The sequence below is a fragment of the Drosophila grimshawi genome, unplaced genomic scaffold (assembly GCF_018153295.1).
Source record: "Drosophila grimshawi isolate 15287-2541.00 unplaced genomic scaffold, ASM1815329v1 contig_1377, whole genome shotgun sequence".
Lineage (NCBI taxonomy): Eukaryota > Metazoa > Arthropoda > Insecta > Diptera > Drosophilidae > Drosophila > Drosophila grimshawi.
This window is the reverse complement of record NW_025062900.1, coordinates 24,800,042-24,818,691: the sequence shown is the minus strand read 5'-3', so window position 1 is coordinate 24,818,691 and position 18,650 is coordinate 24,800,042. Positions and strand designations below refer to the sequence as shown.

Sequence of the window (18,650 nt, the reverse complement as noted above, 5' to 3'; positions counted from 1 at the left end):
AGTCAAGGTGAGTGGCATTTGAGTTCCCACTTAACGTAACCTCCTTAATGTATTTTCTCTGTCTGCTTAGGTTACCTGTTGAATCACATGTCCGACTTACTGCGCCTGTTAAGACTGTATCGCTAGGACAGTATCTGGACTTGGACCTGGACGTGCTGATATTGCGCAGGCTGGGGGATGTGTCCATAAACTATGCGGGAATTTAATCGATTATAAACGTAGCTAATGGTTCCATGAGCATGACACCGACTGGTTTAGACATGCGATTGCCAAGTCTTCTAAGAACTTCAATGTTAAGCACAGAGGCAGCAATGGAGCTGGTATGATAAAACGCGTTGTCTAAGGTTTTGTGGCAGCACGAACATCTCACTGATGCTGGAAGATCGGAAACATTGTCAGGGCCTCAATGGATGAATTCACATTATTTCTTCTTTTTGGAGCAGATGTGGTTTCTAGCTGGAATTCATACTTGGTTCATATGTGGAAAAAGAGTCAGCTGGCATATATTTCTTCGCCAAATGTCGCAGTAGATCCATAAACAATTCATTTCCATCCATAGCATTATCAATTATGTATGTGTAATTACAATTAACAACGGGAGCCATACATTTAAAATCGCTGCACCAAACATTTCTTGCATTCAATATAAGTTGCATTAAGTGCTAAACAGTTCGGGGTTCTTCATTAAGTACAGCTGAAATTCAAAAATGATGTAGGTAATATAAAGCAACGATAAGCTAAGATAAAGTTATAATTCTTAAAGCTATTTGCATCTGTCGATTGCATTAATAGGCGGACAGCCTAAAACGTGGCACTCGCCCATTTCCTGGTTGAGGGGTAATTAGACAAATAAACCACAATTCGACACGCATATCGCAAAGGAGAATAAATTGCCATTCTTTGTACACAACTGGTTTCATCAACATGGCATTTCGTCTAACACTCCTGCCATCCAAGTATCTAATGCTCCTTGCTCTGCTTTTGGGTGGAACAATCATATCCTATAAATGTCACAAGGATATGCAGCAGGCAATCAGATTTGTCATGCAATACAATGTGATGGTGTTGCAGTCCACAGCCTCAACGGACCGTAAGAATGTGCCAAGTCCTCTGGGTGATGTGCTAACAATGGAACCCCTGCCAGTTGCCGGACGCAGTATATTCTTCATCGAGACGAGCGGCGTTCTAAAGCCTAGAAAAGAGGTTGTAAAAAACCTGCTGCAGTTGACAGCTCGACAGGCATGTGCCATTGAATCAGCCGCTAGGCATAATCCCAATCTTATGGTTTTCGTACTATTTGCCACACCCACCTATCGACAGAAAGAAGAGAAGCTGCCCCTAATCGATGCCATACGAAGCTATGGCAACGTTCAGCTGCGTCAATTAAATATTAGACGCTATGCTTTGCGCACACCAATTAATGAATGGGTCAAACATGGTGAGCTCTTTAGCTCGAGGTGAGATGCACTTTAAATCTGACCAATTTAGTATATGAATTTATCTATTTATTCGGATCAGATATCTGGTCAGTCACATATCGGATCTACTACGTTTTGTAACCCTTTATCGCTTTGGCGGCATCTATCTGGACATGGACGTGGTGGTGCTGCGCAGCCTGGAGGATGTGTCGCTTAACTATGCAGGACCGGAATCCGAAACGCATTTAGCTGCTGGAGTAATGGGTATGGCTCCTTTCGGATTTGGTCACGAAATTGCCGAGGCCTGTCTGCGTGACTTTCAGCAGAATTTCGATGGTCAGAAGTGGGGCAACAATGGACCGGGTGTCATCACACGTGTGGCACAAAAGATATGTGCCACCAAGAACATCTCGCTGATGCTGGCGGACCGCAAACGTTGCCTCGGCTTTAGGGTGTTCGAGCGCAATGCATTCTATGCTGTGCCCCGGAAGCATTGGCGGCACTTCTTTGAGCCGAAATATTTGGAAGAGACTCTGGAACTCACAAGGGACTCGTATTTGGTGCATATGTGGAACAAGCATTCCAAGCAGCTGCCCATTAAGGTGGGATCGAGCACAGCCTATGGGAAATATGCGGAGCAGCATTGCCCCAAAACGTATGCGGCAGCTGGTCAATATTTCTAGGGTGCAATTAAATATTTTAAGGGAATTTGATTCACCATCCATCCATAGCTAATTTAAAGTTTAGTATGCATTTATAAATAACAAATGGAAAGAAAAGCTGGGGGCTACATTTAAGTTTCGATGCTTAGATGCACTGCACCTGGTTGTATCGCAGGCAGGCGCCAATGTTATCCTCTGCGCTGCCCTTGCCCGGGGCGGCTCCATCACCGAAATGCACTCCAATGTAGAATGGTGTGACGGTGCTCTCAATGCGGCAGGGCCAGACGCCTGAGGAGCAAAACTGGGCGCCACAATGCACCGGCTCACAGCCCGGCAAGGGGCCCAATCCCGTGCCAATGAAATCTTCAATGATGCAGGGCATCGTAATGCGATCTCTACAGTTGCTAAAGAATTGACGCGCCTGTCGTCGACTTCGCTGCTGCCTCAGGCGCATATCAAAGGCGCTGCGCAAAAATCCAAACAGATCGAAGCCACCGGATGGACGGACGCCGCCGCCACCGCCGCCCACTGGACGCGGACGCCGTGAGACGCCGGGCAGCGCAGTGGTGCCAAAGAAACCTAAGATCTTATTGTCATCTTCCCAGCCAGAGCCCTCTGCATCATCGTTGGCTGGTGGCGATTGTGTAGTCGATGTTGAAGCTTCATCAGCAGCAGGCCAGTTCTCCTCCTCGTCGGCAGGCCAGGTCTCCTCCTCAACAGCAGGTGTTGGTGTTGTTGTCGTCGTTGCCTCCGTACTGCTGCTTCGAGCTGTTGTTGTTGTGGCTCTTGTTGTTGTGGTGGTTGTTGTAGTTGTGGCTGTTGTTGTTGTTGGTGGAGCTGTTGTTGTTGTAATTGTTGTTGCTGCTGTGCTCGCATCAGTGCTGACGAATTGCATGAGTTGTTGTGTCATCGTCGTCATTGTGGAACCACTTGTGGCAGCCGTCAGTGTCGATTGCTGTGCCTGCCCAGCATTCGGTGAGCTGCCGCCATTGCTGCTCATTGTGTTGGAATTCATGAAGCCAGCGCCACCAATTCGAAAGGATTGCTCATCGCAGGGCTGATACATAATGGAGCACATGTCGGTCTCCTGGCGCACACAGATGCGATAATGCTGATTGGCCAAATGCCGTCCATTGTCCGCAAAATTGAACGTCTGCATTATGCCCTCGACTCCAGAATGGTATTGCAAGCAACCCGTTGGCGCGCGCTGACTAAAGGGTATCTGCGACAATCGAATCTCCCACAGTCGTATGGGCAAAAAGCGTGTCGATAGATTTATATTAATATTAATTAGCTGATCAACGAAATTGCCATTCGTGCTGCTCGTATTGCTGGAAATTGGCGGTCGCAAGCTTCCATACAAGACGGATTGACGTGGCAGCGGTCGTACTCCGACATCATAGTACACTAACAAGACAGAAAGAGAGAATATATGCATATATATATAAGATATATTCAAATATTGCATAGATTTTAAAACTTTAATCAACTACACTCAAATTTAAATGGAAATGAAATGGAAAATATAACAACAATTTTGTTAACAACGGTGAGCAAGCGATGAATATATTAGCATTGATTCTTTCAAAAAATATTTGTATTTCTTATGATATTAACTTGCACTGGATCAGCTGCGTCTCATCATTCTATCTACTTTCATTTTCTTTACAAGCTCCACCACTTAATTTCAAACTTGCCGCGCAATCTACAACAGTCTGGCAACTTTTGCGGACCGGGCTGTCAACTTATCGGCAAGGTGTTGCCACTAATAAACAACATTTACTTCCCATTTCCATAAGGATATGTAAATAATTAATGCAATAAGTGGAAATCAAAAACTCATAGATACTCTGTCGTATTGTATACTCACAGTGCTGTCCATTGTTTTGGCCACAGAGCGTAAAGTTGCCACTAGGCCCGCCACTGATATTGAAGATGTCCCCATCGCAAACGCCGGTTCGCCGATTGGGCTGACCAAGGGAAAAGTGATTAAAATCGAGACGCAGCTGACTTATTTCCTCGCTCATTAGCTTCACCCTGAGCTGGCAGCCGGTGAAGTTGCTGGGCATGAAACTGGGAAATGCCGGCGACACAATGTATGTGAGATTGTTGCTTATGGTCCCATTGCAGGTGGCCACAAAGACACAGCATACGCCAAAGCCCATGGCACACTCCCCCTTCGCCTGCCCTCCCTTCTTCCGGCACTCATACGCATTGAAACAGTTGCCCAAGCGGCGGCCATCATCCGATAAACACTCTCCATCCACCGGTACGGGGAATATATGCAGTACTGGAATAAGAGGGAGACATTTTTTGTATTATGAAGTTAAGGGGAGCGTTAGCAGTCTGTGCAATAATAAAATAATATGTGGAATAAACTTTCTTAAGGACAGCTCGAGATCTGCCTATATTTCGTATGTGGAGTTGCTTTGTCCCAGATCGTATGCAGAATCGGGTGATTATTTCTAATAAGGATCAAAAGTCTCACTAGAAGCCGGTCAATAATTAATGTACTTATTTCGTGTACTGAATTAATTTATTAATTGAAAATAATTTGATTAAAAATTTTCTCACAAGTAACTGATTAACTTAAATAACTGTCAATCATTATAAACTGACTTTACTAATTGAAATTAAGATAGCAACTAACTGAATTACATAATTTATGGCACACTTAAGTAATTTTTTTAAAGCACATTTTTGCTAATTAAGTAATTCCTTACATTTTAGTGAAATTGCAGCGATAATGTAATTGGGACTTACCTTTGGAACGACGACGGTTGCTGCTCGTTTGATGGCTATTCCAATCGCTGCTGTTGCTGCTCTGCCCCAGGTTGGTGCTATAGCTGTTGGCATCCTGCAGCAGCAATTGCTCTTGCCCTGGCTTCTCCTCTTCCTCGAATAGCTCGAGCTGTTGCTCGGCCGTTGGCGTTTTCCAATCTGCGCTCCAGATATCATAATGATGCATGGGTGGCCAGGCGGTTTCATTGGCTGCTGCTGCTGCTGTTGTGTTTGCCGTGTCAATTGTTGCTGAAGGCGCTGCCTGGCACAGCTGTGCATTGAGCCACACGGCGCATATGCAAATAGCGGCCAGCAGGTTCCAAAAATAAGCCGCACTGCAACAACCGGCTGAGCCGCCAGCGATAATAACTTTCTTTTTAGTCGCACCTCGCAATAAGATCAAGATTTTATTGTTGCACTTGCTCAGCGAATGCAGCCGCAACACTTTAATGCCAATCATGTCCAGCTCTACAATGTCAATGCTAATTTTCCATGTGCCATGTGCAACTATTGCTCCACTCTCTGCTCTCGTCTCCACTCTGCTCCTTTTACAGCGTTTCGCTTTTGCGCGTGCGATCCGCTGCGTTGTTAAACGTTAAATGTGCGTCCGTCTCCAACTTCGAACACACAACTTCGACTCCAGCTGCGGCCAGCAAACGTTGTTTGGATGCTGTGCGTTGTTGGCCCGATCAGCTTTTCTCTCTCTCTGCGCTGCTTTGGTTCCAGCACACATTGTGGTTTGACATTGATCTGTGTTTATTTATTTGCTATGCTTCGGAATCGTGCTCCATTTCTTTTTCTATTTTAATGTTGTTTGTGCTTCGAAGACATTTGCATCGCATTTGAGAAGCTTAATCAAATGAAAGCACAAAGAGAGCCAAGGATGGAGTGTTATTCTCAATTCAAAGCAAGCCATTAATTATCTGCTCTCTTAAACCCAATCCGAAATTAATCACTTAAACTGGTACAAACAATACTTGGCACTTTTCACCAAAAAGTACAAATTGGATTTCCTTTCAAAGCGTATTAAGTTTCGGGCCTTATAAGCTTCATATATCTATTATTACTATTTCTGTTTGTTTCTAAGCAAGCAAGTGCAAAAACATGAAGTATATAAAAATATTCGCAATCAAAAGCATAAAAAGCGGAGTTATTCTAGCCATGTCCGTCTGTCAGAGGGAGATCATTATAACTTGTTTCAAATAATCTCAATCTCATTCAAGTGATCGAAAGTTATGTTCTCGTATAAAAAGCATTTCTTTGCAAACTAATTAATCATTGTCATCACATCAGTTATGTTCATTTTGAACAAAATATAAGCTCGTACTAGTGTAGCTTCCCCAAGCTGTCCAAAACTAGGTTCTTGATTTAAAAAAGCCTTGCTTGTTCGCCAAATTCCATACGATATAAGCCCAAACTATCTCGTGTTCTCGTTCCTAAAATGAGATGTTCAAGTTCCAACGAACACTGAAAGGAATCTGCCACATGTGGTAATCGTATTTGTAGTGCTGCAAATGTATGTACGTTTGTATGTATGTATGTTTATATGTATATATGTATGTCAGGGCTTCCCTGGTGCTTCTTTGCACTGCTGCTCATTCTTTTCACACGCGACCGTCTCTGATGCTTATCCAATTTCCAGCAGTCGACCGCGCAAAGCTTGCATATATAATGACAGTAAATTAGCTGATATGTTCACACTTTGGAGTCTCGGCAAGAACCTGTGACTGGACAATACGTGAATTAGTTGAAATTGGGTTGGCCTCGGACTGCGTTTGTGCTGCATCATGGCAGCCACAGTTGTTGTTGTTGTGGTTGTTGTTGTTGTTGCCGCTGCCAGTTTTGTGAATGAATGGTATACACGGAGGCTACGAAATTGGCAAAGAAAATCAGGTTAAACAGCTCTGTTGTAATTTACTTTTGTCCCGCAACAACAACTGCAACAGCAGCCGCAGCAGCCGCAGCAGCAGCAGCAAAAAAACAAGTCTGCAAGCAGTGGCCAGCAAAGCGTAGAAAGCTGACAACAACAGCCGACAAAACAGTGTAATTAATTGTATGGCTAGTGACTAAACTAGAACATCTGTAAGCAGACATAGTTGCCAAATTACATTTATATCTTTATCTCTATCATTCAACAGCTAAATTGTTCATCATAATAATATGCAGCATTTAAGAAAAAGAAAAACTCCATTTGTTGTATACATATTTGTTGTTGCATTGTATTTTTGAGGACAGCTCCTGGTGCTCCTTAAGCGGCTCTGTTAATGTTTGCTTATTGAAATATGATAACATTAGCAGTGCACTCCAAATCAAAAATGATAACAGTCAAGGATTAAGGATTAATAAAAAAAAATATATATAGATGTTTTGAGTATTTCTTATTTCTTGCGATTTGTTTTTTTTCATTTTTAAATAAAGCGCTTAAGCTTAAGTCATAGTTTGAACTTTGTACAATGTGTTTTAGTAAATAGTGTGTGTATGTGTGTGTGTTGTGTTAGCCAGGTTCGTTAGTTGTTTGTTGCATAGTTGGTGGTAGGTGGTAAGTTGAAATGCTTAGAGCGGCTCGAGGGCAGTGGGCCCGTGTGGACTGCCTTCCAGCTTGCGCCAGACAACGTTGCACATCTCGCGCACCAGCGCCTTCTCGCCATCGTCCATCTGGTCGAGAGCACTGCCCGCCAGATTGCCGAGGCGATCTCGTTCCAGCTGCTCCCTAACCTCCAGCACTTGTAGTGCACGCACAACGGCCTCGGGACGCCCCGATATTGGTTCGGGCAGTGCAGCAGCTGCCGCTGCAGCAGCGGCCACCGCCTGACTGATGTCCTGCTGTGTGTGTGTGTGTGGCGAGGGCGCTGATTTGGGTGATGCTGCTACAGATGCTGGCTGTTGTGCCTGTGGCTGCGATTGGTGCTGCTGTTGCTGTTGCTGCTGCTGCTGCTGCGACTGCTGTTGCAGATTAGCCGTGGGCGTGGTACGTTCCTCTTCTAGCTGCTGTATGCGCCGCTCCAGCGAGCGCACATATTGCAGCGTCTGATCATTGAGCGTGTGAGCGTTGCGCAAATCCTGCCATCATACAGAAGAATTTGCTGCATTTAGTATTGTGGCATTCAGATTGAGCATATTTGCCACTTACCGGCAATTGTCTCTGTTCCGCATAGTTGCGCAGCGCTGTGATCGTCTCATCCGCGTTGGTGCTCGAACTGGAGCCGTCTCCATCATCGCGCAGTGCGTTGCGCGTGGCCGCACCGCAGCCCGCGCATAGAGCATTTGCCGCCATATGGGCGCGTTCCTCATCCAGATACAGGCACAGCTCCTTCAGCTCCAGATTATCGGTGATTAGCTCCTGCTGCTTATCATCCAGCTGGCGTAGTTTGTTCTGCAAATCAAAATAGAGGTTTCTTTAACATTTTCTCCAGTTTAGTTAGTTGTAGCCCACTCACCTGATACGCTGCCACCTCCTGACGCATTACACTGGCCGTGTATCGTCCAAAACGCTGCCATTCGCGTGCCAGCTTGCGACCCTTTTGGCGATCATCGTCCAGAAAGCAACACAAATCGCGCAGTTCCTGATTGTCATCCAGCAGACGCTGATTTTGTTCCTTCAGCGAGCGGAGCTCATTTACCAAGGACTGTCAAAGAAAGAAATATTGTAAACAGATTGCAGACAATGCTTAAGAGGCATCTAAAGATATGATTATGTATTGTCAATGATTATAGAGACATGTTCTCTTTGATATTTAATAATCGGAAAGGAACAGAGTGTGGGTGAACTACTTATGCATAGCTGAAGATAAGTCCTTGAGGCCAACATAATGATTCAAATCATGGCTCAAGTGGGTTGTTGGGTGAATCTTCTTCCCTATCAATTATAGACATCATTTGTTACCAATACTCAATCTAGGCAAGCTGATTTCTTTGAGCTTACCAAGTTTTTTGTTGAGCTTACCTGCAATTGGCGATTCTGTTCGACTGTTAAACGTCCGCCATTGGCTGTTGGTATGCCGGTGGCCACGCTGGACGTGACCGAAGCATTTGGCGACGGATGTTCCTGTTCCGGTTTGCGCACAAACTTCAGCATATCCTGTTGTGCCTTGCTGGACTGCTGATGCTGTTGCTGCTGCTGGTGCAGATAGCGAGCCTGCTGTTGCTGCTGCTGCTGCCGCTGTTGTTGCTGCTGCTGCTGCTGTTGTTGCTTAACCGAATCGGGTATATAGATGCTTGTTAGCTGCGGTATATCCGGCGGATATTTGAGCGGCAAATGTGGCTTTAGAATGCCGCTGCCTGGCCCCGGCTGCGGCGGTGGCTGATAGCGAGGGGGTATCGAGTGGGCGGGCGCTTTTAAATGTGCGGCCTTGAGCGTTGCCTGCTGCTGTTGCTGCTGTTGCAATTGATAGAAGCTGCGACGCGTGTGCGGCAGATGTGAGTGGGCGGCCAACTCTTTAGGGTTGCCAGCAAGCAATTGTTGCTGTTGTTGTATGGGCAGACGCGATGCTGTTGCTTGCGTTTGTTGCTGTTGTTGCGTTGAGTGTGGCTGATGTATTGTTGCCACTGTTTGCAGCTGATGCGACTGCGCTGCTGCTGCTGCTGCTGCTTGTAATGGCGCTGCTGCTGTTACGCTCTGCTGCGCTGCTGCTGTTGTTGTTACCGTTGCTGGCAGCAATGAGCGCCTTTGCTGAAATTGTTGCTGCTGTTGTTGCTTGCTAATTGCTGTCGTCGTTGCTGTTGCTGTTGCCGTTGCTGTCGTCGTTTTATGTACACTTTTGTCAACGCTATTAATGTGTACTAAATTATTGCCCAAAATGTTCGCTGCTGCTACTGTCGATGTTGTTGTCAATGTTTTTTGTTGCTGCTGTTGTTGTTTTTGTGGTAGTTGTTGCTGTTGTTGTGGTTGTTGGTGCTGCTGCTGCTGCTTTTGATTGCCGGACATTTTTGTGTTGATTCCTTATTATCTGTCTTTGTTGTAGTGTTTTCTTTTCGTCTCTATAACCTCGACGCCATGTTGCCAAACTGATAAATAGACAAAAAAATGCCAGAAACATTAGCAAAATAAAAAACGACACACAAGTAAACAGCAAAAGATAATGGTGTAATGTACACATAATGGCAAGAAATGGTATAACCCAAAGTTTCAATAAATCAGCGCATTGTAAAATGTGGCTTATGCGACAGTTGAGGCCATGACGACAATAATTAAACTGCCATTAGGCGGCGGCGCCTGATAAAAAGTGAAATGCGCATTTATTTATGTTAAAAAAAAAGGAAAAACAAAACAAAAACACAACACAACAGTTGCCCAGACGATTTTGTCTGAGTGCACAACTAAATGCAACGAAGCGTCGTAAACTTACTTGACTTCCAGCAATGCCTATAGATATGTATGTATATATATATATAAATATATATGTATATAGTCTTTGCTTCCAGCTGATGACAACTTCACTGTCATTGTTATGTGACTGCTACGCTTAATGTTGTCTGCTGTCACTAAACGACGAGTCGCTCAATGCATTAACCTCGCTGGGCGTTGAGACTACTTGCTGCATACATACATACACTCAGAAAAAAATATTACCCAGAAGTGCTGAAGTTCGCCCTGAAGAAAATACATTTTTTCTGGTTTCCAATTATATACTAAAAACATATTCAAAATTGGAAAGGCTGGGTTATACCATATTCTGCCTTCCGTAGAATATATATATTTTGTATATTTTGTTGTGTAATTCTAAGTCCCTAAACAAATAAAAGGCTAAGCAACCCCTAGCGATTCCACTAAAATTCAGATCAATCTTTTTTCTCAGTGTATGTATATGACTGTTCGCTTCCGTTTCTAGTTTGAAAACTGAAAGGCGAACAAGCAAACAGCTTGACTTTGTTTGGCATATATTTCGCGTCTGGATGACTATCGCGTCTAACTTACCTTCATCTCTTCATCAACTCCTCGATCTTGAAAGTGAAAAAAATGCTGTATACGGTTTGATGAATAGCTGTTGCAGTTGCCTACAGTCAATTGAAATGTACCCTCTGGGGGGGAAATGCGTGACACGAGCTTGTCAATGCAGATCTGCTGGTCTAACAGATCTTTAACCTAATTTTCACTGTGATCTATTTGTGTGTTTGCCTCATAATTGTTTTTTTTTTTTCTGTAATGCTTTTACACTTGCTCAACTTTTTCGGTTGGATTGGCCTTTATATATTGTTGAACAAGAATCATAAAGTATTGAAAAACAAGTTAAATTCTCCAGTTGAGATAGCTTGAATTGTATATGAAACCCTGAATCCATAATAATTTATTTTATTTGAAAATGCGCTTTCGTTAATAAAATCTGGGTTTCTTATTCGATCTTTTCATAGTCGATAAATAATATTATTTGGCAGATGGAAAAACATATATTTACAATCGATTTGTATCGATATTCGAGAAACATGGGCAGTGATGGATAAACTGATCTGCCTGCGGTATGCGGGAACTTATATTCCAAACTTGAAGTCTTAAGTTCTAATATATTCTCAGATGGGCCTATCCTTACTCAACTCGCCTTTCTTCTGCCAGTATGCATACTTCTCACACAACCTCATTATGCCCTATTTCCCATTTGTAATGAGTTCAGGTTTAATTAGAAGTGATCTAGTTTAGCTAGCAAATTGTTTTTCCCACTTTTAAAGCCTTTTGGTTGCTTTTGACTTTATTAATATGCCTCCCATTAACACTCGCTTGTAATAAGCCAACTCTACTTAGCTTTGACAGCAGCATATCTATAATAAGAACCTAATATTAAGTAATTTCGTGCTTTCCGCATAAAATACGTCAGACTTTTTGCCACTCTTCTTTTATTACCCCATTGTCAGAGATGTTGAGTACAGCATTGTATTATTCCCACAATTTGGACTGTGAAGCCACCCACCAAGCATGGGAAATGAGCTCTGGCCATTTTGCGGCTAAGCACATCCCTAATATTGCATCAAGATTCTAGATAGTTGCCAACCATAGCTTGTTGGCCCTTGTCAGGCTGATGTGTTATTATTACATACTGAACATTGCATTCAACTTGTACCTGATTACATATATTTATGATTTGCAACAAAACTGAGCTAATGATTCACAAGTAGCTAGGAGCAGGTGCCTGCAATCGATCCGCCCCGAACAAGGAGACGCTGGCAATAATTACACAGTTCAAGTGGGGTGGCAGACAGTCGGACATAACCGACTGTTTAATACTGTGCTCTGAAACAGGTAAAGAATGCACTGTAAGAAATATCGTTTTTTTGGTCTTGAGCTGAGATAGAGATCATAACTAAAAATTAAAATGTAGTTTAGCATGACTTCGATCAAGCTTATTTCATATATCGATATTTTTTCCGCTCAAAATTATTAATAAATATTCATATTCGTTTCTTAGCTGTGAGAAATATAATTTTTGACCTTTAATAAAGATCATTCATTGGACGAATTTGAAATTTAGCTTATGACAAGCTAAACTTATATAAATTTTATTCACATTTTTCATTTCAAAATACATTTTTCTCAATCAAAGTTATCAATTAAAATCGATATACCCTCGATATGTGAAGAAAATCGTTTTTGACTTTTAATGAAGATGAGCCGAAAAATTTCAAATTTAGCTTAATGCAAGCCAAATATCAAGATCAAGTTTATTTCACTACATGAATCAATTTTTCTCGAGCGAAAAGATCTAGGAATTCAGGAAATCCCTATTCTTCCAAAGTTTCTATTTATTATTATCATTTAATTTAATTTAAAGCTGGCCAAAACTATTAATATACAGGTTAGTTGATAGATAAAACGCCCGACTATAACATTCATTTTATTCACAAATTTCGTTGCCAGCCATAAAATGATGTGAAAAGTTTTATTTTACATTTACGTAGTCATTCAGTCAGATTTGCCGTTTTATTTTTTTGCGCTGTTTGTTTAAGTTGTTGCTTAACTTTCTGGAGGCGGGCAAGGAGTGCGTAGTTGTGAAACTTGGACGGCTGGCGTACCGCACAATATATATGCGTAGTATATATGGATATTGGCGTTTTCGTCCGTAGATGATCCCAGTGTCGTCTTAATTGAAATCGAACCCAGGTAGGTGCCCAGGTGCCCAGGCAGGCCTAAGCAAAAACTCAGACTCACGGCAAGCCAGCCAGCCACCCGAAAGCAGCAAATCTACAGCAACAATGAGAGCAATATTTGTGCTCATTAAGCGTAACTGACACACACAGTTTTTTCTTCTTTAGTTTTTTTTTTGGAGGGTTTCTTAATTTCGCAAGTCGTCAGAAACTATGTATGTATGTGTGTAGTTTCCTACGTTGCACGTTGCCTGATCGTAGCGGAGTCTGTGTGAGTTAAGCAAGTACATACACATGTACATATATATATATATAAATGTTTGTATGTATGTATGTATATAAATCTGCCGCTGCTGCTGCCGCTGCCGCCCCCTCCTTGTGGCTTCGCGACTGAGAAGTTAAAGTTGTTGGCTTCTCGCATCGTTTTTTTTTTTTTTTTTTGCTCTTTTGCTTGAAGCAATTTTGTAGTTTCGTCTGTCGACTGTAGCAAAAAGACAACAACAACAACAACAATAAAAAGTTTAACTCTCTTTGCAGAGTTGTTGTTTTTGCGATTGCCATTATTTTGAGGTAATTCGATGATTTACAACTGTTGCCTGCCTTTGGGTTTTGTAAGTTTTCCTTCAGAATACACTCGACTCTCGAATCTGGACCCTCTCGAATCGTTGTGTGTGGGGCAACAATACGACAACAGTAATAAAAGGGCTAGTCACTCAGCCTTCCAGGCTGCCTTTACAGGCAGTAGGCCTTGCCTACCGCATTCCATTGTTATTTCGTTGTCGTTTGCTTCTTTACCGTATCTCTTTGCATACCCAGCAATTCAGGGGAAGTGGTTAGCAGTGGGTTACCCCACGCTAGTTGCTCTCCCTCTCTCGTTTACTCCCTCCCGCTCCGCTCTGTCTCTGCCTGTTGTCCGCTGTAAGTTCTGGTATTTTATTTCGCACCTGTTGTTATTTTGTGGCCCAACTTCTCGCGCTCTCACTTATTCGCAGCTGCTGTTGCCGGCTTAAGGAACTTTTTTGTTTTTATTTGCGAACTCTTTTTTTCCAGCTGACAAGTTGACAGCTTAAATAGCGTCGTGTAAGAAAGGGGTAGGGTGTGTTGGAGACAGCCGCCCTACTATATATCTATGATATGCCAGGTGTTGAATTTATTGCTCCACAATTTACAGCATATGTTAAACTATTTTTGGCTTATGTAAAAAGAGGCGGGCAAAAAACTGAACTTGTGCGCAGCACTTTCAATAACATTCTCTCCAACTTGCTGTTTTGCCGTGAAACAATTTGTTTAGCCAAACAACGTGTACAACAGGCGTACAGGCGGACAACAGGCTAAAGCTTTCACCTTTCTAATGCCATCAATCACTGCACAAGAAATATACACACTTCTTTCTACATATGTACAAAATTGAAGAGAACGCTTTGAGCGTTTTCTGCTTTAGCGGATATTCTCAAATAATTAACGGTATAAATTCTTAGCTTTCAATTATCAAGTTAGCTTTTAAACTTACTTAAATTATGAATAATTTATATTCATTTAGAAATTTTAAAGATTTATAATTTTATAATCTAAAAATAGTTTCCATCTTTTGCATGAAGTAAAAGGGTAAATGGCTTCCACTCAGCCGACACATGCGCAGCGCACGCACAGCGCACGCGTATCGCCTTGCATATGCTCAAGGACTCTGTCCTACGATTTCCTGACCCTTTGGCCCTGAGTATAACTATTAAGACGTACATGTTTTATTCTCTTCTTTTTTTTTTGTTGCCAATTTTCGCAATGAATAATTCCATTTTTGTTTAGTTTGGAGATTTTAAACAGCCGGCTTATTTGCTGACGGTTTGTTTTTCTTATAGCATTGCTCAACGAAGCTTGAAACAAGTGTTTAATTAAGGAAATGAATGTAGACCCCAAATAAATAAACACACACACTAAGAAAGCAGCACACGCACATGAACAGGCAAGAATTTTGTTGATAGCGAAGACTAAATACCCTTGCAGAAATTTGATATATATTGGATGCATTTGTATACATATTTTCCTAGGGGATACATAATTAAATAAAATTAATAATGGGATAAGGGATTGACGCTGATGGGATCTTTTTCAGTACATTGCACATGCCTTAAATGACATATTACAGGGTATACACATAATAAGCAAAAAAAAAAATTGATTAACAAATAAAACGAGAAACGAAGAAAAAATGCGTACGTTTTTTTTGTACGCGTGTGTGTGTACGAACATATGCTGAAAAGGTACTCAAGGTTAAGAAATCGTTTTAACAGTACACGCACTGGCCGCAAGATCGACAGCTTTTTGGAAGTGATGACAGGCGGGCCAACAACAGAAATAAAAATAAAAAATAAAAACAACATCAGCAACGACGGCCACGACGACGAGAAAACCACAAGTCATGTGGGTTAAGTACACTTACTTAACAACACAATTCAAAACTGGCCGCGCGCACAGACAATGAAATTTGTAATGAAAGGTAAAGCTCAGCTCACGACAGCAACAGCAACAGCGACAGCGACAGCGACAGTGACAACCAACAGCAAGAAAGGCGATTGACAGAGTATGCGCGCGCGCATGTGTGTGTCAATAGGATCAACCAGGGATTTCAAGTATCACGCACTTTTTTTAAGCGGAGCTATTTATCAAAATTACGTTTTATTCGTCTATTCGACTGAATTAATATAAATATTATTTCTCGCACTTCTCCATTCTCTATAAATAGAATTGCCTAACTTATGCTCCCTTTTCGCAGCAGCCCGGACTTAAGCTGACTAAAAGAAGCCACCCACAACAAGAGGCAAGAAGCAGAAAGTATACAACAAACAACCCGCACAGAAAGCAGACAAGTCAAAGAAAAGACAAAGACGAACGTAACGCCCACATATCCCCCCCCCCCCCCCCCCACACACACACACTCCACACTCCGATATACAGACAGGCCAGACAGACAGACAAGCAGTCACCGATCTACATGCTCCATTGCATTTGCACTGCACGCACCAAAAACGCGTGGTAGATGTTTGCATATGTATGTGTGTGTGTGTGTGTGGTGTGTGTATGCATATATCGTTTTTCAAATGTTGATCAAAAACGCCTTCGTCGTTTGTATCGAATGACAAACGACAAACAACAACGCAGTCGCTGTCGCTGTCGCAGTTTCTGTCGCAGTCGCAGTCGCCAAAGACAGATGACCTGAGAAGACAGCAAAGACAACCAGCGAAATTTTCATGAATGAAGTCAAACAAAAGGAAGCAAGAGAAAGACAGAGTAAAGAAGCTCGCGAGCCAAAAACAGCTCAGCGAGAGGCTCATTTATCAACTGTGCGGAAGGGGAATGGGAAGTGGAATGGAAAGGGGAAGGGGGGAGGGGAGGGCAGACTATTGAATCATAAGACGATTAAATTGCACGTGACACCGTGACTGAGAAAAAGCCGCTAAATTTATCAATCACTGAGCCGTGAGCATTGAGCATTCAGCATTCAACATAATTCAAAGAAGGACGGAACTATAGTGGAAAAACGATAGTCTTGAAATGGATGCCCACGATTGTAACCCAAATCAAATATCTTACCATCCATCCACTTAATTAAACATTAAAAATGTCGCCTTAAACAAGCATCTGTCAAAGGCCCACCCACGTTTGCAGGGCATTCTAATATTCTGTTTCGTTCTTCCATTCTGTTTTTGTTGTTAGTATTTTTCTTTTTTTTAATGTCCATAAATGCCATCATGATAATAAGAGACGTATGTGTATATATGTATGTGTTTGTGTGTGTGTATTACAGTTAGCCATGCACGAAACTTACAACAACCGCGCAAAAAGCGAGCGCCGACAAACAAACGTATTAAAAGCTCTTGTCAGGCCATGGGTTAAGCCGTTAACACGATCAGCATGTGTAGCCGTCCGGGGGCGGCGAGAGAGAGAGAGAGAAATGTAACCGCGTGGAATGGAATAATAAAATGGAATAAAAATGGAGCGAAGCGTAGACAGAAGCTTGAAGTAGATTTCAAGCAAAGCTCTTAAATGGCGAACTGAGCAAAGAGTTGAGCTAAAATAGAAATAGAATTGAAATATTTCTTGACTTTAAACTTATATATGGAATCTAAGAAAGCACTTTAGCCACAAGCAAATTACAAATTTACAGCTTACATAATAGACGAGCAAACAAACATAATGTTGGCATATCCACCTACGATTCCAGCTATGCTCTTATGCCGCATGCGGAGACTTCAAAAATCCCCTATATCACACCACTAAAAAAAAGCAGGCGCTTCAAGCCTTCAAGTGCTGCCCACGTCAGCGCCACAATTAATCACAGATGGTACTGGGCGTTGTGTGTGTGAGTGTGTGTGTGTGTGTATCTAAAGCCATAAACAGAAATCGACAAAATCGAAAGTAGCCGGCAAAGCTAGAAAAGAAATTCAACGGCAGCAAATTAATGAAACGCCTGACCAACCACCAAACAACAAGTTGAAGCCGGCTGGCTTCAGAGCAACAAAGGCAACTTCTACGACAACATTAGCATAATCAAAAATTTTATGTTTTGCCTTTTTTGGAAATTTCTCCAATTCACTTATGAGCAAGATTATTAAAAAATATAGAGAAACCGAAAGAATTCCAATTTACGTCTTATCAAGAAAAAACAGTTAACTGCGGGGTGCCGAGCATTAAATACCCTTGCAGGCAAATAGTCGGCCAGTTTATAATCTGTTTGCCAATTAATTCTGGTAACTGGAAATAGAGTTTGGCAAAGATTGCAGTTGGAGAAACATAGAACTCTTTTGATGAATTGGCCTCGTGATCAAGAAAGTTTCGACTTAATGGATTCGAAAAGACCTTTCTCAATCAATACGCTACAGAAATATAACACCCTCTTCTAATGTAGTGAAAGGGTATCAATTAAGAAGGCCTGCCACATGTTGTAAATATTTGTACTTTAGAGCTTTTCTGGGTTACGAGGCCAGCACTTATATTGGCTTTTATACTCTGCGACCGCATGATAACAATTTTTGTTGACTGTATTAAATATTGAGATAAAAACACAAAAATCTCTAGGCTATAGTCAACAAATTTGAAACTTGGTTTAGTGAGTTCTTTAAAATATTTATAAATATAAAGAAAAGATTAATTTAAAATAAAAATAGATCGAGAATAGATGCAATCGATCTGGATTCTCAACGTATATCTATGGATATATATCTAATCGGAACTAAGAATAATGAGCTCTTTAAAATATCTGTAAATTTTTGATACAGCTTTAGGATTTTGGTTTCTTAAAATTTTTTTTTGTGAATATTGAGAATAGAATATAATAGAATAATATATTCTCAATCTATATCTATGGCAATTCCTTAAAGCTAGTGTCATAATTTTATTTTAACTTGGACTAGTAAACTCTTTAAATAGTTTCTAACTAATTTAATATTTTTTTAAAAATCAAGAACGATCTCAAGAAAATAGATAGGATACATTGCATATAAGGAAATAAGTTCAACTACTCTCTACAACCGAGCAACAGAGTATCACGCAGTCGCTGCAAGGCTTTTACGTGCTGTTGTTTTGTCTGTTGGTTTTGGCAAGACTTAGTTTACAAGTTCTTGATGCTGGCACTAAGATTAATGCTAGGTTGTACTACAGACTCTTTTTTAGCGTCTAGCTAGTTGTATTTGCATATTTAGACAATTTGTACAGCAAAGTGACG

At 41.7% G+C, this 18,650-nt stretch overlaps 3 protein-coding genes across 5 annotated transcripts; 1 reads left to right on the top strand and 2 right to left on the bottom strand.

Annotated features, from left to right (window-relative positions):
* The first annotated feature begins 641 nt into the window (after positions 1-641).
* Positions 642-2,153, top strand: LOC6566712 (lactosylceramide 4-alpha-galactosyltransferase). 3 transcript variants are annotated; one of them, XM_032739336.2, is made up of 4 exons: positions 646-712; positions 793-1,239; positions 1,321-1,457; positions 1,519-2,153. In XM_032739336.2, the coding sequence occupies exons 2-4, from the start codon at positions 925-927 to the stop codon at positions 2,099-2,101; spliced, it is 1,035 nt and encodes a 344-aa protein (XP_032595227.1). In that variant the 5' UTR covers positions 646-712; positions 793-924; the 3' UTR covers positions 2,102-2,153. The 3 variants fall into 3 exon arrangements, with proteins under 3 accessions (XP_001993459.1, XP_032595227.1, XP_032595226.1); XM_001993423.3 differs by having other exon boundaries at positions 642-712; positions 793-1,457; XM_032739335.2 differs by having other exon boundaries at positions 648-716; positions 793-1,457.
* Positions 2,154-2,173: 20 nt separating this feature from the next.
* Positions 2,174-5,321, bottom strand: LOC6566711. The gene is made up of 3 exons (XM_001993422.2): positions 4,844-5,321; positions 3,951-4,370; positions 2,174-3,487 (listed from the first exon to the last, which is right to left on the bottom strand). The coding sequence occupies exons 1-3, from the start codon at positions 5,319-5,321 to the stop codon at positions 2,226-2,228; spliced, it is 2,160 nt and encodes a 719-aa protein (XP_001993458.1). The 3' UTR covers positions 2,174-2,225.
* A 1,907-nt stretch (positions 5,322-7,228) lies between these two features.
* Positions 7,229-9,716, bottom strand: LOC6570914 (putative uncharacterized protein DDB_G0271606; the record flags this gene model as incomplete). Its single annotated transcript, XM_001997088.2, has 4 exons — positions 7,229-7,921; positions 7,992-8,234; positions 8,299-8,487; positions 8,805-9,716. Coding segments are annotated over 4 exons (1,851 nt in total), but the record flags the coding sequence as incomplete, so codon positions are not given.
* Between the last annotated feature and the right edge of the window lie 8,934 nt (positions 9,717-18,650).

Excerpts from the sequence above, each read along its gene's own strand:
- LOC6566712 (XM_001993423.3), top strand. The coding sequence starts at position 925 with ATGGCATTTCGTCTAACACTCCTGCCATCCAAGTATCTAATGCTCCTT. Across the intron at positions 1,458-1,518 it reads GGTGAGCTCTTTAGCTCGAG|ATATCTGGTCAGTCACATAT; the intron begins GTGAGATGCACT and ends TATTCGGATCAG.
- LOC6566711 (XM_001993422.2), bottom strand. The coding sequence starts at position 5,321 with ATGATTGGCATTAAAGTGTTGCGGCTGCATTCGCTGAGCAAGTGCAAC. Across the intron at positions 4,371-4,843 it reads CAACCGTCGTCGTTCCAAAG|TACTGCATATATTCCCCGTA; the intron begins GTAAGTCCCAAT and ends CTCTTATTCCAG. Across the intron at positions 3,488-3,950 it reads CCAAAACAATGGACAGCACT|TGTACTATGATGTCGGAGTA; the intron begins GTGAGTATACAA and ends CTGTCTTGTTAG.